Raw genomic sequence first — 22,679 nt, 5'->3', positions numbered from 1 at the left:
TAGTCTGAATACAGCTGGGGGCAACAAAGTTGCGTTAGTTTCTGAGCAGAACTACTGCAGATAGATGTTTGTCAAGGGGCTGCAGAGAGGTAAGCGTCTTTTACATGGGGCAGTGATCCTCTGGGACTTTGTGGGCTCTTCAGTGCTCAGTATCGATGTATATTCCTGAATAGGCACATACCTGCCTTTTAGCCCCTTATATAGTCCAGCAAAGAGCCTTAATTCCAGAGACTGGGTACATGTCTTACATGCACAACTTTCCTGGACCTCCAGGATGGAAAGAACGTATTCTGACTTAAACCAAATGTGCTAGGGAAGCATTGCTGAGGAGGAGAAACTTGAAGGGAGGGTTATGGGAAATGTTGAAACCATCCCTTTCTGGGCTGTGGTACTCCCATTACAGCAGGATCTCTCTCCTGTGGAAGTGTAAAAGGAGTGTTTCAATTACTCAAGGGCATTTCAGTACAATTAAGGGGATCAAACTGTAAAAATTGTACCCTTGGTGGGAGGGACAGGGGAAAGGGAGTAAGTAACTTTTGAGACAGTGATATTGCCTTCTATTTAAAAAAGAAAAAAGTTAAAATATGCAAGAGGAAAATTGGGGCAGGAGGGTTTATTTGAGCTTTGAGGCATTTTCCTTCCTTGTTCTGCTTATATTCAAAATTTTGGGTTCTTCCTAAATAATTTTTGTTGAGAAAGGTCCTTAAAAGCTCACAGCACTCGAGAGGTTGAAGAATGAATGGCAGTTTTTGGATAAAATTGTATTTTTCTTACATTGTGTTCAGGTTTTGAGTTGAAGAGCTCATACTCAAACCCAAAACAAAGCACCTGAAATTCCTGAGTAAAAATGTCCCTCTAGCTCTTCTGTTAATCAGTACATCTTGTCTTAACCTTACGCTGCGATGTTTGCTTTACAAGATTGAGACCAGAATTTTTTCCATGAAAATAAAAATTAACATAAATTTTAAATAGAATTGTAAGAGCCCTGCTCTTACATGAAGAACTGGAGGTATGCAGGTTGCCATTTAAAGGTTCCAGGATACATCTGCTGTTACAAATAAATGCCATCAGTTGAGATGATCCTCAGCAGCTGTTAAGCAGCAGAGTTCCACGAGCTTCTCAGCAGAGCTGTGCTGGTCACAGGAACGAGCACCTTCTGATAAACAAGGTGTGACGGGGTGGGGGTGTCAGTTCTGGGGGAGCAGGGGGAAAAGTTGGCCTTAGCATTTTTTGAATACTTTGAACAGTGCTTAGAAACTCTGAGGTGGTTCCTTTGAAGATGCAAATGTGTGTACCCGGGTAGAGCTTGATCCGACTGATAAACATTTGGGTACTGACCCGTGTTCATGCAGCGTTGTCCAGGCTGAGGCATGCGGGCAGGGCTGCGTGGGGAAGGCTGGCGTGGCTGCTGCCTGTGGGGTGATGACCCTCTGTGGTGACGGAGGAGAGGATTACGATCTTGATGGCATGCTGGCTGGCACCCTTTGTGAGTTCTCGCTTCCCCTTAGAAACTGCTTTTGAAGAAAGAACCAAGGTGAAATGTATACTACTCTCTGCACCCCTGCCCTCTGGATACACTCAGAGATGTCCTGTGTTTTGTTTTCAAACAGGAAAAGCCAACAACAATGTACAGTGGGATGAGGACTCCGTAGAATACATGCCAGCCAACCCAGTCAGGATCGCATTTGTCTTGGTTGTTCATGGCAGAGCTTCTCGGCAGCTCCAACGCATGTTTAAGGCTATTTACCATAAAGACCATTTTTATTACATTCATGTTGACAAGGTAATATATCACTGGTTATAAATTGCCTGTCTCACCATCTGTCAGCCTACCCATCTATGTCATCTTCTTCATCTTCTCTTTACCTCTGCTGCATAGAGTGCATGTCACTTTTTGTCTCTCCATCTGTTGTATGTTTGGAGCCTCTTTTTTTTTTTCTCTTGTTACCTTCTCTATGTAACAGCCTTCAATTCTCCTTATGTGTCTATGAGTATCCTTGTCTGTCTGTTGTACATTTAGTTAACAGTAATGGATAAGTTGATGCAGAGTGCTAGCAGTGACCCACTGGATGGAGAGCTGACCTGACGTGCTTTGGGCAAGTTACTTTACTTGACACTGTAAAAGGGAGGTAGTAACAGTCACCTCCTTTATGAAAGCCCTTTGGGATCTACTGATGACAAATGATAAATAAGAGCTAGTTACACTGATTAGTGATTACTGTAGCTGTAATAAAAATAATTAAATAGGAGTCTCTGTACATTTCCAAGTCAGCATTTAGCAAAAGGTTGTGTGCCATAGTAAGTGAGGGCAAAGCAATGGCAATGCTTGGTGAGTCATGAAGTAGAGTTGGTGGTTAGTGAATACAAGGAGGGGCAATTTTGGACAGAGTAACGTGAATGTATTACTTTTTTCTCCTGTAAAGCGATCCAATTACTTGCACCGACAAGTGCTCCAGTTTGCCAACCAGTACCCAAATGTGAGAGTCACGTCTTGGAGAATGGCAACTATCTGGGGAGGAGCAAGTCTTCTGTCCACCTACCTGCAGGCCATGAGGGACTTAATGGAGATGAGTGACTGGCCGTGGGATTTCTTCATTAACCTCAGCGCTGCTGACTACCCGATCAGGTACAATGAGTATTTTGAGAATGTACGTTTTGTTTCTAAAAGAAATATGTATTGAAGGACATAAAGGATGACGTGTCCATGCTGCGCTGCAAGAAGGGGAGGTCAGAGGGGCAGTTTCTTCTGTCTCACAGCAGAAGACTCCTCTTGATGAGGCTGGTGTCTGCCAGCCACATCTTAGCCCAAGGAGACAATCACCGTACTGTACCCCATGTGTCTGCCACTTGCCCAGGAGGGACTGCAGCTGTGAGCAGGCTAGCAGCGCTGGTTCTTCACTTTTACTGAGAAAGCTCCTCTATTTAGTCAGTATTTCCAGCAAGGGGCACCTGCAAGAAAGGGTGAGTAAAGTAGAAGGAAGTGCTGGAGCTCAGCAAATGAACCCCAGGCATGGAGAGATTCCTCCCTCTTGGAGCTCTTATCAGCAGTTTGATCTGATGTCTCAGAAAGTGTTGAAGGTATGAATATAGATTCGGTGAAGGTGATGGTCTCCTCTTTCTTTCTTTAGTACTTTTTCTGCAGAGGATAATGATAGTAGAAGTGAGAAATAAGTTGCTAGGAGTCAATTATATCTTCAGCACCAACTGTTTCCTCAGTGTGTTTATTCAGATGATGTCAGGCAAAGAACTCGCACACCACCACATGACAAGGCTTGTGATTTTAAGTTAAATTATATTCTTTCTGGATTTACATAACCCAGGCTCCACAGCTGCATTCTGTAAGGTTTACTAGATTGTGCAAAAGTAGATAGTCACTAAAAAACAAACCAAAACCAAACCCAAAAACACACACCCAAGAAAGAGACAACGCCCCCCAAAAAATGTGTCCTTAAACTGTTGGGTTTAGACTATAAGAATTATCAAGAATGGGGAAAGAGAAAATTTTCCTTGTGACTTCTGTTTCCCTATATGTTGAAATGATTTGATGAAAGGGGAAGTAACTTTCTTGGGCGATTTTTTGATGAGTGACGACATAACATGCTTTTAGTACTCATAGAAAATAAATATATTAGGTGTTTTCACTGCCTTTCTCCAAGTAGGTTCCTGCAACGTCTCTCTCAAAGCATGGGTCCCTTCCTGAAGCTGCTACTCAGACAGAAATCCCCACTGAAGTGAAAAATGAAAAAAATCATGAGCGTATGCCTTAGAAACGATTTTGTGAGAACTGACAAAAGGCTTTATTGCTGGTGCCCATTTCTAGCCACAGTCAGTGAAGTACAACACATTTTGGGGAGAAAGATTAGGGAAGAGCACATGAATCACAGAGATTGCACTAATATTGGAACATGGGGATTTGAATTAAGAAATCATGATATTTTTCATTGCATCCAATATAAACACTTTTGGTGCCCAACAGGAAGAGACCTAACAATTTTGACGCGTTATCCTTGTAAGGGAGAGTATGTAGTTGTCTGTATGTCTGTTGAGTTTTGGGAAAAGCTGGCTTGTTAGTCACTATCGTTCACTTTCCCGGTGAGGAATGCTGCACTGATCGTAAAAAATAGACAAATGCAAGACCACAGAGTAAAAGTTAGGTGATGGCACATTGAATCAAGTAAGTGTCCTGGTTTTGGCTGGGATGGCATTAACTTTCTTCACAGTCGCTAGTGTGAGGCTGTGTTTTGGATTTGTGCTGAGGAGAAGGCTGATACCATACTGATGTTTATAGTTCTTGCCAGGACAGTCAAGGACTTTCCAGCTTCTCTGCTGTGCCAGTGTCTGCAGGGGCAGGAGAAGCTGGGAGGGAGCACAGCCCCAGTTACTAGCCTAGGATTCGATCTCAGGTTTAGGATTGAGACCCAAACTGGCCAATTATGTATTCCATATCATGCACGTCATGACCAGTATATAGTTGAGGATCTGTCTGGAAGTTCACTCTCTCTGGGTCTCCCCTCTCTCGGGATCACCTTGCTCTCTCAGATGCTTGGGCTCTTGTCTCTTTTTATTGGATTGTGGTTTCAGGACTCTCCCTGTTCCGGGATCGTTAGCCAGGAATGGGCTGAGCCTTGGTCATTGGGTGGTGAGCAGTTTCACTGTGTATCACACATTTGTATATTTGTATACATTACTATTATCATCATTATTAATGTCATTATTTTCAATTTTATTGTAGTTTAGTTATTAAATTGTTCTTATCTCACCTCACAAGTATCTTTTCCCTTTACCCCTTTAATTCTCTCCCCCACCCCGGGAGCAGGGAGGATGAGCGAGTGGTTGTTTGATGTTTTGCTGCTGGCCAGGGTCAAACTACAATGGTAATATAAATTGTGAGAGAACAATTGCTGAAGGTCTAGTATAATTACAGGCTAGTTCCAGCAGATGTATCCAGTTATCCTTCTGTGGTGTTGAGCCCCCCCTAAACATCGTGTGATGCTGAGGCCATGACCCATGGGGGTCTCAACTGCTCTCAGTTCCTCGGGGATCAAGTTAAACCACAAGGCCAAATGGAATCAGTCACTTACAGGCATGGCCATAAACAACCACAGGATTTGTTGAGTGGACTGTAGTCAGTTCGGTGTTAATGGATTCTCTGTAATAATGCCGTGGTATCTTGGAGTCATTGAAACTCTAAACAAGTGCCATTCAGCTGGAAAAGTTCCAGGTGCTGATTTCTTCATGGGGGAAATTCTTGAAGGTCATGCTTCTCCATAGCAGCCGCTCTCAGAGCTGCATGGTGGGCTCTCAGCAGCTGGGCAGGCGTCTGATGTACTCGCTTCCCTTTCTGTCAAAGCGTTCTGTTACCAGAACTGATGGAAATGTGCTTCTTCTCCACACCATGCACTTCAACAAAAAGTAAAAAGCCTTTTTCAGTGCTACCATTGTAATGACAGTGACTTATGGGTACTGTTAAATTTTTTTTAATATGGAATATTGCAGCTATAAACCCTGGAAAATGTTATCTCATCAAATATATATATGAGTCCATTTCATTTTCATAGTGGAGATACTATAAATTGATATTCTTTATAATCTTTAGGAAGGCATTACCTTTCTGCATGCCCCACAGAGAACTGATTGTTTTTCCAGGAAATAGTAAATATGATGTTTGAGGGTTTTTTTCCTTCTTTCAGACCTCATGCCATGATTTGTCAGATAATGGGCTAGGGGCAGTTTACACTTCTCTCACTGGTTAGTCATATTGCAGTGGTTTTTGCTAGATTTCCCTGCATAAGAACATATGAATTTTGTGGATTAATAGTTTTTATCCAGAGCTGCTTCGCATTAAGCTTTCACTTCCCATCTGCCATTCCATCTGTAGCACTGAAACCTTTACTACTTCTCTTCTGATAATAAAAGCTAATCCAGCCTTCAAAGTCAGAAAAGCACATTCAGTATGTGGGGTTAATACTGTATGATGAAGCCTAAATCTGTCCAGGGAGCAATCTGGTGTGTTCACAGGCTACATTACAATTACTGGGGGCCCTTCATCCTTCAGAAGAGACGTCCAGAAGCAGATGTCAAGGATCATACTATATAAAGGCAGGGGAAAAAATATTAGAACCATTCATTTTGGGAGGGAAACAACTAAAAATGTGTAAAATAAACTATGTGCAAGTGGGGAAAGTTCAGACCCCTATTAGTCTTTCTCATGCCTTAATGTTTAGTTTGTGAGGTGGACTCTGTAGGTCCAGCACCTGGCACACAGGAGGTCTGAATTCTTGTGCTTCTAGTTGTTACTGCAGTAGAAGTCACGGGCAAACAGAGTCTGGGCATAAAGGTGCCTCCAACAAAAATACTGCTTCTCTTTAGTCACGAGGCAATATGCTGTTTATTGGCCAAAGTGAGATGATGTGGTGCATTATCCAGCCCTGACTCCATTCAGCTCCATTATCAGGAAAATGAGGGATGAAATGACTAACGATAGACCTCTACGAGCGACTGGGAGGTGGGGGGGGTTGTGTGACTGCCCCTCCTTTTGCTCTGGGGCTGTGAATAAAAAAAGGGCACGTGCCTTCAGACTTTTTGAAAATCATCTCTCACAGTGTTTGTGTTCATAAAGACATGAAAGAAACCAGTGCCTTCCTTCTTTTTTTCTGAACTTTAATTTTGGTGGCATTTTTTCATGACATCAAGTCTTTTCAGAGCCTCTTTCAAAACTCTATGGGAAAGCTATTGATGTCTTTAACCTCTTACTTTACATAGGTATCTATTTGCATTATTTATTGTCTCTGACAAACAGCATCAGGTAGTCAACCTTATGTTCAGGGACTGAAATTTCACTCCCAACAAGGTGAACTATGGTAGAGCATCTATTGATGCTGAATGTTTAATGTGCATTGCAGGAGTCCTTGGATAATGTGGCAGGTGAAGTGTTACACCGCTTAAATTAAGAAGTTTAATGAGATCATTTAACAGTGAATGTCATGTCAGCGCTTACCTGGCCACAAAGCTTGTATAAAGAATAAACATAATGAAACATTTGAACTATTTGTAATTGACAGTAAATCACTGAGCCTCAATCACCAAAGGGATCACCGAGTCTAATTGCCAGCTAACGCTTGGTCTTTATTAAAGGTCAAGCAAAATTATTAGCAGAAACTTGGGGAGTGCTTCAGAATAGTAAGAAAATGGAGTGGCTTATTAATGGAGCCAGGAATGCGGATAGGATTACATTTTCAATTATGAGCAATCAGGTATAACAAAGGAACTTAAAAGAAACGCAGTAAAACTGCTTGTGTTTTGCTGTTTGGCACTATTTTAGGATAAAGGTTGTGTAACCATATTTTCCATAAAAGCTTGTGTTGTGAAGACTCTGTCAAGTGAGACACATTCAATAGAGGTTTTTGGTCTGGAACTTGAATGAAATCTGTATGATAATACAAATAGCACCTGGGGAAGGGTGGCTACAGAGTCCAGGGAGTAAATGGGGTTATCTGACTGGGACTGGTACTTTAAAGAGGTGCCAGAGTTGATATAATTTATGGAGATGATCTTTGTCAGTCAGGATCACACTTGGAAATTAAGAAAAATGAGCTAGCAGAGAACTATTGACTGACCTGCTCTTGTTTCATTGTGTTGTCCTCTGATCGATGGTCAGGGTAACATTGTTAATGCTAAATAGCAGTATTCATCTAACGATTTAAATATTTCTTTAGAAACTTGAGAGATGCCCTTTGAAGTAGGTAAACCTTTTTCTCAGGTCTATGTTTCCAGCCCACTCAGCCAGCAGCACACAGACAGTCCGACTCTGTCCTGCGTTTCCTCCTGCAGACCCACACTCCTGACTCTTTAGGAGAGCTGTTAGCAAAGATAACCACCCAAAATCAACAGTTTTATTTGAACTCCTGCAAAATGCAAATGTGGTAAACGGACTAGTAATGATAAAGCTGTCCTTTCACTCATCTGTCGTCTTCACAGCTTTCGTCTCTAACAACTTACGTGGCCAGGTCCTGCACTGGGGCTGTGCCGGGGCTGCTGCCTTTGGATAACAGGAAAGGAAACTGAGGACAAAATGGCTGTGAGGAAAATTAATTACTTAAAATTCGTCTCCTCTGTGAGCAGCCAGATTAATTATTGGTTAATACAAAACCAAATTGATGACTTCTGATCAAGGTCCCTGGGCAGCAAAGTGTTTGCCAAGAGTGTGAGGGTGGGAGCGGGGGGAATAGGCCGTCAGGTTTTCATCCTGGTGGTAGGTGGAAATAATTATAACCAACAGGTATTAGAAAGAAGTTCAACCTTTGGGAAAAGTGCTTCAGCACTTTTTCAAGTTATTTTTCAGCTGCCATAACTACCTGGGAGAAAAGCAATTTCCTTCTTTCAGCCACTGGCCCAGGTTCATCCCCTGCAAAACGTGGGTGACTACCACTCTATATGAACTACATCAGGGATGGTTTTTTTTCTCTGTCGAATTTACTATGACTTGCCCAGATTTCACATGGGCAGTTGACCAAATGACAGAACCTTTGAAGCAAGTGACTGGGAGAAAAAAGCAAGAGAATGCAGTTTGCATGGAGTGAGTCAACCAAACCTGAGCTGTCCATCTGCTTTTGCAAAACTTCTCAGATTTTGCAATGTGCAGGCTTGAAATGCAATATTGGAAATGCAGGAAAATATCTTAATAGAACTGAAACAAAGAACTTGGCTTTCACATACAGCACTCTAGCTTTGTGAGAAATGCCTGAGACCACTTGTGCCCTCTTGCTGTTTACGAACTCGGAAGTCCTGAAGCCAGCAGGGCTGATGGAAGCTGTGTAATGGCAAAAAGGATCACCAAAACCACTGGCTCAAAAGGCAGTTCCTCTCTCTCTATCTCTCTCTATCTCTCTCTCTCTCTCAGACTTGTCAATTTGACTTGACTTAATTTAACAATTATGTGTCTAACTGAGGTTCAGACTTCAAAGCTGCCTCCTTACATGTATTTCCTTCCAGGCGATACGTAAGCTGGTGCTGGGCATGAAAGCCTGTATGGAAGACACTGATTTTTCCAGGGCTGAAACTGACCTTACACCCCATACAAAGCCACCTGTTACAATGCTGGTCTGAAGTTGAAGCCTCGCCACTAGGATAATGAACCGGGCACTAGGCAAATAATACAGCATTCTTTAAAGTGCCCTTTCAAATGTATCCTGAACTGAAGCACTGGTAGATCATATCTGTACATCTAGATGGGAGTGCAGCGCAGGTGGCTTTTGCATTACAACATCTGTTAAGATGCCAGCGCCTGAGGTTTTTATCTCGGTATTGTCACTGACATTGTGTGCGGTTTTGTTTGCTCAGAATATCTTTATCTGGCAAGCCAGACGTCAGTCCACTCTTAATGCTTCACAGGGAATCTTTTTTCCTGTCCAAAAAGGAACTTTGTCACTGTTTTTCTTGAATCTGCATTCTCTGGGAATTTCAGATGTGCTTCTTTCTTAAATCCCTCAAATAACCTTTTCTCCTTCTCTTTTCTCACTTTGCCAGCGCGTTTGCTTGAGATTTATATATATTTTGAAGGTTATCTGTTTGGTTTGCTATCCCACTTCTCAGTATTACTGTTAAAATATCAGGGGTTGGCAAAGCAGTGGTTTTGCACATGGTCACAAATGGGTGGGGTGAAATGTTGAAATTATTGTGGCTTAAAAATTTTATTTACATCTGGTGTTAACATAATATTTTCTTCAACCTAGCAAATGTTAGTGAAGGGAGACCCACCCTTTCTCTGGGCAGCCACAGCAGCTGAGGTTACTCTTTCTCCACCTCCCCTCCTGGGTTTAAGGCTAGAGAGAGCAGCTTTTGCTTTTAGAGGGTTGTGACATCTGCAGCTCTTAGTAACTTTTTTGGATATTTAGTACTTCTGGAATGTTCTCCATAGCAGCCACAGCCTGGCAACACACATAAATGCACCCCAAATTGGAGACTAGTTTGGCTCTCCAGGCATCTCTGCAGTGCCTGCAGATTAAAGATGCATCAATAAAGCACATTTTTAGAATAGCAGTATTACTCAAAGTACCCTTGTACTTGGCAGCACGTTATCTTGTTGATTACAGTGCTAAACATTCAGCCCTTCATCTCTTCCTATGTGAACTGAAGCATCTGAGCCAGTGTCTGAGACCACTCAGAGGACCGCCTGGCAGATGAAAGCCCCAGATGCTGAGCTTTACAGTTTGATGGGCATTGCAGCATCTGAGCACTTGCTGGGCTGCCTGGCTGGTGTCCTCTTCTCTTCTGTAGTGGCTCTGGAGCTGCTCACAGGGAGGTTCTCCAGCAAAGAGCCAAAGGGTTTTTATCTGTTTGCCATTTTACTTTCTGGATGCAATTTATTTTTTTTTACTCATTTATGACTGATAAAAAAGTCTGTCTCCTAAAAGAGAATTTAATGTGGGTCTTCACTGGATACCATTCAGACTGATCTATAAACAATAACAGTACAAATGTTGTGACAATGGGCACCATTGGTTCCTAGGCAACACAGTTACGTCTTTAGTCTTCAGGATGCTAGACTAATATCTAGCATAGTATTTTTGTAAGGGTAACTGATGTGTTGGGGCTGAGGAAGACTTTGAGCAGCATGAGGGATCTTGCCAGCTCAGCTATTTGTCTGTCACAGCTCCAGGGCTATGGAACCAGTTTTTCACTTACAACTTGTCTTTGTGGACAAATAGTCTGGGGTAACCATGTCAAAAAAAGGGTCATTTGTGCAGGATGGCTCTTGTACTTTAAATCCATGGTTAGCAGAATTCCCCACTACTGTCCCATCCTGGTAAGCCCTTCCCTTGGTACTCAGCTGCTCATTGAATTCCTGGGCCAGAAGCTCCCGTGGGGTTTGAGAGTGTAGTGGGATCTTGTTTGTTAGGGAAATCCCAGGTGTGACTTTCTCTCCTGTGCACTTACCTGCAGCTTTGCTTCAAGTGGCTTTGTTAATAATGAGGTGGGTAACAGAAGCTGCAGAGAAATAGGTCCTTGTGGTGATTACTTGGGTTTTATGAGCAGAAACTAATCTCTCTTCAGCTGAGTTCTGGGTTTCTTCTTTTTTTAGGAAGTTCCGTAAAATCATTATCAAATTCCAAAAGCTAAAATTGCTTGAAAGAGGGGAACATTCCTATTACAGCATTGCATTTTAAACATGCTCTCCCTTCGTGGCCTCACTGAATTCTCTCAGGAAATTAAAAATCTGTTGAAGTTGCCATTAAGACACTATTTTGTGTAGGTTTCAGGATGCCACTTACAATAAAACAGGTGCAAAATAATGTCTGGTGGCAGTTCAAAGTGAAGATGAAACAACATGTGCTATTATACCTTTCCCAAGTCACTCTTAAATAGTTGCGAACAAAAAGGCCATTCAAGGGTGAGCAAAAATGTTGTTCTGATTCAGTCTCTTAGTAGTGATATTGGAATAAAAAGGAGAGGAATAGATGATTATACTTCTGAATCTCTCTCTATACAAATAGTGGTGCTGAATACCATTGACTATGTTTGTGACGGCGCCTCTAGTTCCAGGCTGATCGGAGGGGATGGGGCCCTAAATGGTTCATTGTAGCACACATTCCACTCTGCCGCATGCCGTGTAATTATATCCATCATTCAGCATTACTTGATGAACCAGCTGTAGGCACAAGCATCCCTAACCTTTCATCAGGATAATTGCACTCTTTGCCATGTTAGGAGCTGGTTTGGGGTGAAGTCTTTTCCAAATACAGGGTCTATCTCTGTTTAAAAGTTTACTGCCCTGAAGTAATTTCTAGCAGGTAATCTTGCAGCAATGCATTCTTGGGGCAGCCAAAGACTAAAAGGTCTGTAAATCCAGATGGGTTATTTCTGTCACATTATGGATTTAAATGATTGGAGCAGCCTTGGAGGATGGCCCAGCACTGACTCAGATCATTGTATACTGAGGATGGGATGCACCATGCCAGTCAGGTGCAAGGTAGCTTCCAGATGGTTTCTGTGGCAAGGGCTTGCAGGACCCAGGGCTGCGCGTGCTCTGGGTGGGTTGATGTTGTTCCTAAACCGTGGTATAGGTGGTGTTGTGTAGGCACTGAAACTGTTCCTGCAGAGCTCAAGTCACATTGCTGGTGGCAGCTGCAGAACTATAGCTGAAGGCTGAAACACCCTGACCTTTCTTCTGTGTGTGAAACTGGTACGTGTGTTGTGCCAAGCGCCTCTGTGACAAGAGATAGCAGTGCTCGCTATCACAGGGTGCCTGGGGACCTCCGCGTTTGTGAACCATTGAACCTCAGAGCGGAGAAGCAGCCAGGACGTCGCTCCAGGTTACCTCCTGTCTGCTAGGCATGGGGGCTTGGCAGGGTCAGGAGATCAGCTGGTGACAGGCTGCCTAACTTAAATTCGTGTGCCTTTTTTATAGTCTTTTCTCAAGTTGAAGTGAACCACTGGTTCTCTTCTGATCTTGTGGTTAAATATGGGTGTATTGGTTGCAGCTCTGTTGAGCACAGCAGTGAGCGGGAACACCAGCCTCCCACCCTCCCAGTGGTCTTCTCAGCCCCAGTTATACCAGTTAATGGATCTGTACATTCCCTTTGTCGCTTTCTCAGACCTCCTCTGCCACATGTTTGTGCCCCTCATCCTAGCGCTGCATTCTTCACTCCAAAACAGTCCCAACAAAGAGTAGGGCAGGTCATCAGCTAGCACAAATTGTCAAAATAAGATTATTGCTCATCCCAAATAAAGGTAACAAAATGTGACCTCCTGTTGTTAAAACCAATTAGTTTCTTTCCATCAACTCTCAGTTCGTTATCCCTTTCACCCTCCAGGCCCTGTTCTTCCATCTTTTCAGTCTTGGTGCAAAATTAATGTTAAATCCCATTAGCATGACCCCATTTTCCTGATTTTGCCTTCTGGTCCTTTGGGTTGATGTGCTCCGACAGGTTGATTCAGCAGCTCAGGGATCAAAGGGAGTGGCAGGCCCACGAGAAGCTTCAGGAAGGTTTACTCTAATTCACTTTACTTTTAAATGAGGTTTGTGAAAGGGCCTCAGCAGCGGGGTCTTGCCGGGAGGAGGAAGGGCTCTTGGCTGCATCCCTGGCACGGAGGGCACCGCGTGGCCCCTCTGCTAGTGGGGTCCCACCACTCATTTCTTGGGATAACTCTGTTCAGGAGATTGAAGGTCATCATTGGATGAGTGTATATTCCCTCTTGCCTTTTCCTTGGAAAGTGTGGGATGGAAAAAAAAAGTTTCTTTACCCAGATACATCTTTCCCACTGCATCAGAAGGACCATCTGCTCTCAAAGCAACGTGAGACTATGTTGGCCACTTTTTGTCTAAGTTTATGCCACAAATTAAACAGGGAGATAACAAGACTCAATACCAATATTGAGTGCCATAAGCTCTCAATAAGTTATACGTTGTGGCCTCATCAGAAGGGGCTTTCCCGCTCCCTTTTCCAGCAATGCCATGGTGGTCTCAGGTTTCCTGCTACCTGCAAGCTTAGCGTGAGCACTTTCCATTTCTTTATTGACCTGAAGCCTTGGGTAGCCGCCGTGTTGTGTGGCAGCAGGGAACGTGCCTGCTCAGCTTTTTGCATTTGGGAGCACGCCTGCCGTGGTGCCGCCTGTGCGGAGCGGGGCTTTCCCGCTCCCTTTTCCAGCAATGCCATGGTGGTCTCAGGTTTCCTGCTACCTGCAAGCTTAGCGTGAGCACTTTCCATTTCTTTATTGACCTGAAGCCTTGGGTAGCCGCCGTGTTGTGTGGCAGCAGGGAACGTGCCTGCTCAGCTTTTTGCATTTGGGAGCACGCCTGCCGTGGTGCCGCCTGTGCGGAGCTGGGAGGTGGCCCTGCAAAGAGGGGCTTCAGCAGAGCCGAGTGTGTGGGGAGGGTCGGTTTAACTCGAGTCCTGCAGTTGTTTTGCCAGGCGTGTGCTGATTTTGAAAGTGATGTGGGGAAGATGTGATTGAATGGCTCTTGTTTCCTGATCCGACAAATGGGTGAGGGTGGGGTGACAGGGAGGATCACGGCCCTGGGGGAGCACGCAGTCAGAGGGAGAGCACATTGTTTTGGAAACTGAGAAATTACCAACATTTAACATTTGAGCTGGAAAAGTGGCATCTTAACTGTATCCAGAAAAGCAAAGATTTCTTATGAAGCTGTGAGACTGTCGCAGTGGATTGAGGAGCACCCAGCCCCCAGCGAGGGACTCTAGATCCGAGGTGGATCTGCTGGGTAGATCCATCCCCGGCACTCAGCCTGGCCTAGCCTGATGTGTATACGTGATACCCTCGTGTTGTCCTTCTGCGTGTGACGGTGAGGATCCCAGCCCCACAGTGAGGTGTCTGAGGAGGGGATTGCCGTGGACACAGCTGCGTTTCTTCACAGATGCCAGAGGGTCTGCACCCTGTCAGGACAGCGGGACACCCCCAGACCAACAGCCTCCACGATCTGCAGAGAGCTCTGCAGTGACGAGCAGGCTGGAGAAGGCAGCAGCGTCTTGTGACTGAGTTTACTTCACGTAAAACATTCTCGAGGTCTCTTTCTTCCCACTTTCTTGGAAGAAAGTGAGCATTTTTTATTATAATTACTCAACCTCATGAGCAAATAATTTTTCTTATTGACTTGTACAAATGAAATTTCAGATGGATGTGGGAATGTATAAATGAGATTAAGTCAACGGTTGCTTTAAATCTGCTCATTTAATTTTAATTTCTTCTCTTTTGCACAAAACTCTTGGTAATTTAACTTTAGAGATGGTGAAAAAAATTACTGAACATAAAATATGCCATGTAAAATATACACGATATAAACAGACAAAAAGATCCCACTCGGACCAATATCTAGATTTTTTTTTTCTTTTAAGCAAAGTCTCACTAATTTGAGTAATGGACTCGATAATTTCTGCAGCTCACTCCACTTGCTTATTTAATCATTGATTATTGTTTTCATCAAAATGGGATGTGTGATGTAGGCGGTTGAGATTCTATGTGAATATGCAGTGGCAGACAAACACAAAAAAAAACAAAGCAGACAGCATCGTTCTGTACTAAATAAAATCCCAGTGCTTTGATAAACCTAAAAATCTATCATGTTTAGTTTTAATAATTAATTATCCTTGGGTATTAGCAGCTGGTTAGGCAAGTATTTCACTACTATTTTTTTTAGATACTTTTCAGCAAATACGTTAAGTAGGCTCAGTTCTCTTTGTGAGATAAGGTAATCATGCCTGTCATAACTCTTTATAGTGCTACACCCTCACAAATGGTAACCTGGCATCGATAGGAGAATGGCTTGTGTTTTGGTCCACCAAGAGTTTGTGTGTTAGCTTGTTAAATGTAGTTTTCTGTATTGATCTCTGCGTTGATGCAGATGATTAGCAATGGAATGGCTTGTTATTGTAATAACAGGTAAAGGCAACTTGGCGAAAAGTAAGTTATCTTGGCAAATACATTTCAGCAGCTGTTAGAAGTTCTAGTGACTGGCAGCAATTACATTTTCTGCCATTCTGACACATTAATGAATCGGCCTTATGGGGAAAAAAAATGGTCACTCAGGAACTTTTCCTATGGAGAATTACCTACTGTGGAACATGTAAGTAAGGAAAATCAGAACAGTTATCAGAGGGATAGGAAGACAGTGCTGATTTTTGTCTGTTAACACACCATACCTTCACAGCCTAATCAGTCTAGCTTCTAAACTGGGCAACACCACGAAACTGTCGATACAATTTCCCATAGCCCATTCCGAGAACAGAGAGCCAGGTTTATGGTCTGGCTTACACTAGCGTAAACTGAGTGCACTGCCCTCATTTTGGAGCATTACAGATATGGAAGCAGAATAAAATGCAGTCTTTTGCATAGGGCTTCATCAGCTGGAAACAGGATAGAGAAAAGACTTTATTCAATGATTAAAGGAGTTGCAAGAGGGAACTTGTCTCACTGTTGAGGGTACTGAGAATATTAGTATATTAAGGAGTAAAATAATGGTTAATTTGTGTACTGCTTTTTTCCAACATGCAACTCGTAGAAGAATGGGCAGAAAGTGCATTTACCAATGTTTCCGTCATTCCACAAGTTATTTTTTGTAGTGGGAGAAAACCCTTATTGTAGTAGAAATAAGAATAGGCTGAAAAGAGAAAAAATAACGCCCAAGACGTTGGGGTTTTTACCTCTGGGGTTAAAATTAAGTAAATAAGATAATGAAATTTAAACATTCTGGGCATGAATCCTCTTTAAATGTGGATATCAATGTAAACAGCAACACGGTTTAAAGCTGTGTACGTAACCTGTTCAGGTACATTGCTGCTTCCTGCTCGCAGTCTATCAAAATGTTCATTTACGTCAACACTCAACTTCCTTATAAATGGAAATGTAAAATATGATAGACCTTTGACAGTATAATATTAAAATAGCCTTTCTGCACTGTATTTTCAGCAGATAATGTGTGGTCATTAGCTTCACACTCTGCATTCAATCACTTCATATAGTCTTAATAGAAAAAGGTTAAAAACGTTCAGAGTTGGACTCTTGATGTCATCCACCTAACCAGTGCAGTTTTATCATGAAAATCACAATTCTTTCCATTTATCCTAACCACAGCTGCCTTGGAAAGTTGCTGATTAAAGTGTTAATGGCAGCTATTAATGGAAGGTCAGCTAAAGTGACTAGAAACATTGGCCTCGTTGTACTTTGTCTAAACGCATCTGGCTGCATGTGACAAGTTTCCCATGAAGTTCTTCGCAATATGTGCGAGTTCACCTGCCCCTGCAGCAACTGGTGCTTCTCCTCCCTTTGTGTCATTAATTTGGGAAGAATTCATTTTGAATCAGAGTGACAACTGTTGTTGGCTTGTCTTCTGAAAGTCTGCCATGTGGCATGGAGAGTAAATCTGGACAAGAACAAGCAATGGATCATGCTGCTCAGGGCAGAGCGGAGTTGAGCGGAGCTGCAGCGGTACTGCCGAGGATCCTGCCCGGCTCCGGAGCGGCAACCATGGGCCCCTCCTTGGACCAGAGTCAGACACCTTCCACTCTGCTGCTGGAGGATGTTGTACCTGTCTGCAAAGGCAAAAGAGACCCAGAACACATATATGTGGCTCATCCCGTATGTGTCTGTTAACCGCAGCAGGGGTGGTAGTGTTTAACCATTGACTCCACCAGAGAACAAAAATTAAAACAGAACATTGTATGTTAGGTGACTTCTTCGATTTGTAGATTTGTGTTGGTGGGAGCAAAAGCCAAAAAAGGCTGGAAACAGACTATAAATGGGCCAGAGCCAAGGTAAACAGACTAAAATATGGCTAGACAAATTGCTTGTCCTCCAGGCAGAGACTGAAGTGGGGAGCAGGCAAACGTGGCAGCTCTCTCTCTTAAATAGCTTTCACAACTATTTGTCTTTTTTTCTTAATGTGCATGAACAGAAACTTCTGCTTGTAAACGTGAAATGTGTCAGTGCCAAAAGGAAATCTGCTTACTCAAGATTGGTGCCTTAGTTTAGGAGAGCCCACTCATGTTTGGAGTTGAAATAGTGCCAAGTAAGCATCAAAAACTTTGGGTTACTTATCCAAAAATACTAAACATTTTGGATTAGGCTATAATTTGAAGTGTCTGAACCCCACATTCCTGTATTTCCTCTTCACCAGTCCACGTTACTTTATTTTCCAAATATGAATACTGGGAATGCCAGCAAGGCTTGATAAACTGTTTTTGCCGGCACTGATAAAAATGAGCTTCATACATGGAGTTCAACTAAACTGACGTTTCTTGTGAGTGTGTTGGGAAGGGAATTTTGCTTTACTACAATATAAACCTTTAACAAGTTTTCTAGCCCTTATCTAAGTTAGACACACATCTCTGCCTTTACTTGAAAATATTTGTTGGAAATATGCAATTATAGGCCTTTTGAGCAAGGACTACCTGTCAGGCATTCAAGCTCTGGGCTAGCAAGATGAAAAAAAAAAGAGATACTAATGGTGATGTGCTCGTAGTTCATAAATGTAAATAGAGAAATAAATAGAAATTTGATCAAACTTTAAGCAAATAAATTTAAAATGTTAAAATAAATAGAAAGGTGTTAAAAGGTGAAACATTTCCTTCCTTTCCGGCAAAATACCTCTGAGTTGAATACATCAACACCAAGTTATTTAGGGAATAATTCGTCCTGCATGTAGCTGATTTTTATTATTTTCATGTGTACCAGCTTCTGTGCAGTTGCACATTTGGAAGGAGCTTTGGAAGCTTTTATTATTCAAGTCTTTTTTCAGTGCATTTATTGTTGATAAGCATACATATAATCTGGGCTTAGTGATTGTATAAAATGACATTTCTGAAAGGAAAACTATTTTAAATAATGCATTTCATAATTTTGCTGCAAAATACATAGGTTGCTTTAAAATGTGGAAAAAAATAGCTGCATATGACACAGTATTACAAGACAGTATTTTTCTTATTTCTTTACTCTTTATTGCAGCAGTAGGGATGCTCAGAAAATGTCACTGTCACAGACAGATGAGTTCCTGAGATCAGTTCAGAGGTACTCCTGGGACTGAGGGGATTTTAAAAAATGTTCTGTAAACATCAATGAGTTAAATTTCAAACCATTGGTGAGTTGTGTGAAATATCAGTGGTGGAGATGGAGAAACTAAGGTACACCTGAGCTGACCTCCCTGGAAAGGTCACCTTAATAAGTGTATTTGTGCGCCTAAGAGATCTAAGATTAGTTAACAGACAGCTCTTGGCTCTTAATCTTGTGTGGAATCATTGCACATGCTGATTCCTAACACATGGACAAGTAGACCCTTTACTGTAAATTAATTTATGAGAACGTAGTATGAAATTCACATTGTTTCAGAAGACCTACAAGTGTGCTACAGTTAAACACATGCTGTTAAGTGCTTTACCACATCAGAGGGATGGTGATTGCGCTACAGTATGGCTTGTTTGATAAGATCCTGGATAATTTAAATGCTTGTGTTGAAATTGCACTATAAAATATTTGGAAATTAAGTGGATTACTTTGTGCCTAGCAAATAGCTAAAGAAAGTCAAAAGCAACTAGTTAAAAAGTTTTAATGAGTGCATGTGGTGAGTGTTTTATTATCATAAAAGCTGTAGGGTTTATTAGCTGATACAGGGCTAGAGTTTTTCATTACCCAAAGGCGTTTCAGGGTTTCATGGGATATAGCTGAAAACATTCCAAACAAATGAATATTCTATTTTAAAAGAATAATGAGATGTTGCGGTTTTTTTATAAACTCCAAGGTTTGCTAAACCAATGTCTCTAATTAGATGAAGAAACTCTCTATAGGGGCTTTGCATCAACGGCTGTGCACATAGCAAATGTTTTAAGCATTTACATATCAAATACGGCTGGCAGCGTTTTGGCTGCAGTCCAGAGCTGTAGATAGTTTTAATCACATTTGTTCATTAATCCTTGGTGGAATTCTCTTATATGGTCTCTTTAGGATTTTCATTTAAGCATGCACTGCTGCTTTTCAGCAGTGGGCTTATTTATTTATTTTATGAATGCCATCTGAAGCCTTGAATTTATAGGAAATTGGTTGTGGAATGTCTCAGGAAGAAGACGGTGGAGTATTTTCTTTTTCTCTCAGCAGATCTCCTTTGTACCCGGGCATTTATGTGCTCTCACTAGGAAGAGGTTTATTCAGCAGTGTGACATTTAAAGAAGACTTTCACTCTTTTGTGACTGTGTTAGTTCTTTTCTTTTTCATATGAAACAGACAATGGTTGAATGGGAAGCAGTAATTGAAAGTACAGCAAAGATGATTGTATTGCTAATAAAATGTCTTGAGAGTCATACAACACTGGCAGAGCTGCACTGAGAGTAGCTGCATCCTGTATAATGACTGATCAGTGCCTGGAGCATCAAAATGCAGAAAGCTTTGAAATACACGGGTATGACTTCCCAGCCCAGATGGCATTGCTGTTGGTGGAGCAGAACTCTAATCTCTCAAGTACTCGAGCGAGCTGAGCTGCTAAGGCAATAGTTTTCTTCCATTAGCTTGTTCCTCTGGTAAACCTGACTTGAAAGACAAAACAAACCATTTAAGACAATGCAGTTATAAAAGCAGAGGTGTTAACTGTCACCTAGAGCCCTCCACCTGCAGTTGCTCTCTGAAATCATATCTGTGCGTTTTACGAATGACTGCTGTTATGGGAATCTGCTTCTCTGAAAAATGCCTGCCATGCTAATATTTGTTCTGTGATAGATAGTGAGGGCTGACTACAGCCTTCCCCTGTCTTTGCATTTTCAGATGGCAGCCAGGGTCAGGCTCCTCTGAGCCTCCCCTTGGCAGTAAATTGCCTTCAGGGGGAGAGGAGGAGTTGGGAGCATCAGTGAGAAGGTCAGGCTGCGTGTGCAGGGTCCGAAAGCTGAACCCTGCAATGAGAGGTTTGTTCTGTGTTGTGCTGTGTTTGCATGGTTGATCGCCTTGCTATAAGCATTTTTTCAGGAAGAGCTCTTGTAGATTTTTGGGTTTTTGTGCTGAATCATTCTGCTGTGGTATTGTTTTGTTAGGTTACCCATGCACACCGTCTGTGCACACCCACACGCATGCTAGCTGGCCTTGTGGAAGGGCCAGTGTGGATCAGGGCTCCTTGCTGGAGTAGGCAGATCCCACCCAGCCTCACGGCCAAGAGCTGCCATGTCCCCAGCAGACATGGGAGCAAAGCTTTCAGAGCACACTGGACACTATACAGGTGTAGGTGGGGATTTGCAATAATTTTTCACCCCATCTCCTGGATTGCTCTCCTTCCTCCCCGCCTCCTCTACACCTTGCAGTGATGCAGGGCTGCTGGCAGCTGCAGAAGCTGATGAGCCGGTCTGAACACGTGTGCTCCTTCCCTGAGAGCAGAGGGCAGCAGGGCAAGGCACAGGGTGTGGGGTAGCCCCAGGCTAGGGACAGTCAGAGAAGAAGTTCTGCTTCTGCCACAGTGGTCTTGGCAGCAATGGAAGGTCCTAATACTTTACAATAATGTGTGAAGTAAGATTAATTAATCATTTTTTGAAATCAATGAGCTTAATCGTGATTATTAGAATTTATTGAAAAGAAGGTAGCACGGTCAGAGGCACTCAACTCCTCCTGTGCTGAGGACTCAGAGCTGGATGCAGCACTGCAGGTGGGGTCTCACGAGAGTGGAGTAGAGAGGGAGAATCCCTTCCCTCAACCTGCTGGTCACACTTCTTTTAATGCAGCCCAGGACACGGTTGGCTTTCTGGGCTGCAAGTACACAATGCAAGGTCATGGTGAACTTCTCATCAACCAACATCCCCAAGTCCTTCTCTTCAGAGCTGCTCTCTATCCATTCTCCTCACAGCCTGTATTGGTACTTGGGATTGTCTTGACCCATGTGCAGGACCTTGCACTTGGCCTTGTTAAATTTCATGAGGTTGGCATGTGCCCACCTCTCAAGCCTGTCCAAGTCCCTTTGGATGGCATCCCTTCCCTCCAGCATGTCGACCGTGCCCCACAGCTTGGTGTCATCGGCAGACTTGCTGAGGGTGTACTCAGTCCCATTCTCCATATCTCCCAGAAAGATGGTAAATAACACGGGTACCAGTACTGGCCTCTGCAGAACACCACTCGTCACCAGTCTCCACTTGGACATTGAGCCATGGACCACAACTCTTTGAGTGTGACCATCCAGCCAGTTCCTTATCCACTGAGTGGTCCAACTGTCAAATCCATGTCTCTCCAATTTAGAGACAAGGATGTCATGTGGGACAGTGTCAAATGCTTTGCACAAGTCCAGGTAGCAATAAAAAAGGCGTAACACTTTTTTACCTGTCAGAATACAAAATGCATAAGGAAAAAAACTTCCATGCGTTCATTTAGAGCAGTATTAAAAGCACTAAAGGCAAAAATCACATTCAAATCAGATTAGTGCTTGGGGAAACTGCCAAGAGGCCAAGATCCCATTGCTTCCAGCAAGCTTTGCCCTTTGCTTGTGGAGAAGTGCAGAACCAGGACTGAGCAGCTCAGTCTTATGCAATTTTAAAGCTGCATTTTAATTGTCTTGCTCTAGCATTTCATATTCCAACATTGTAATTTACAAGTAACCACATTTGTGATTAAAGTGAGTTACAGCTGCCTGGAAGGGGTAGCAGGATCTCAGTGCTGATTCTTGCATGTAAGAGCAGGCACACAGGAAAAGAGAAGAAAATAAAATTATGCCAGAAAATAATGATTAAAAATGGAATTTACTATGGGTTCACCTTAGCAGCTGTCCTTAGCCCATTCTTGTGCATGTAATTCAGGATAAGTTCATGACAGACTTTTAAGTTGGGTCAACGTGGGGTGTTCCCAGTGAAGGCTGTGCTGAGAATGACCTGGCAAGAGCCGGTGCAGTAAAAACCATCCCTTCCCAGGCACTGGTAACAAAGCAGGGTTGAAGAGGATGAGGTTACCTGTAGAAGACTGAAGCCCAGCAAGACCATAGGAGAGATTTCCATGGATTTCATTAGATTTTGTCTCAAACCTTGACACAGTAACAAAAGAATTCTCCAGTACAAGACTTGCTTTCCAAGCAGAAACACTGTATAAATGCATGACATCTAAAAACATGTATTTAACCTTAGCTTTCTGATAGATCAGACATTAAGTGACCAGGAGACAGAGAGATGATCTGTACTTTGTATGCAGATGCACTGCAGCCCCTAGCACTGTTCATGAAGTCT

At 42.8% G+C, this 22,679-nt stretch overlaps 1 protein-coding gene across 1 annotated transcript in view; it reads left to right on the top strand.

Moving 5' to 3' along the window:
• The window catches only part of XYLT1 (xylosyltransferase I), a gene marked incomplete at its 5' end in the record, with an annotated part of 92,111 nt that overhangs the window by 29,577 nt on the left and 39,855 nt on the right, over window positions 1-22,679 (top strand). Inside the window, 2 exons of the mRNA XM_010080277.1 lie at window positions 1,611-1,783; window positions 2,424-2,626. Coding sequence (XP_010078579.1) covers window positions 1,611-1,783; window positions 2,424-2,626 — 376 coding nt within the window. The remainder of the gene's footprint in view (window positions 1-1,610; window positions 1,784-2,423; window positions 2,627-22,679) is intronic.

The sequence above is a fragment of the Pterocles gutturalis genome, unplaced genomic scaffold (assembly GCF_000699245.1).
Source record: "Pterocles gutturalis isolate BGI_N339 unplaced genomic scaffold, ASM69924v1 scaffold8269, whole genome shotgun sequence".
Lineage (NCBI taxonomy): Eukaryota > Metazoa > Chordata > Aves > Pterocliformes > Pteroclidae > Pterocles > Pterocles gutturalis.
The sequence above is the reverse complement of the archived record's forward strand: the minus strand, read 5'-3'. Positions and strand labels throughout refer to the sequence as shown.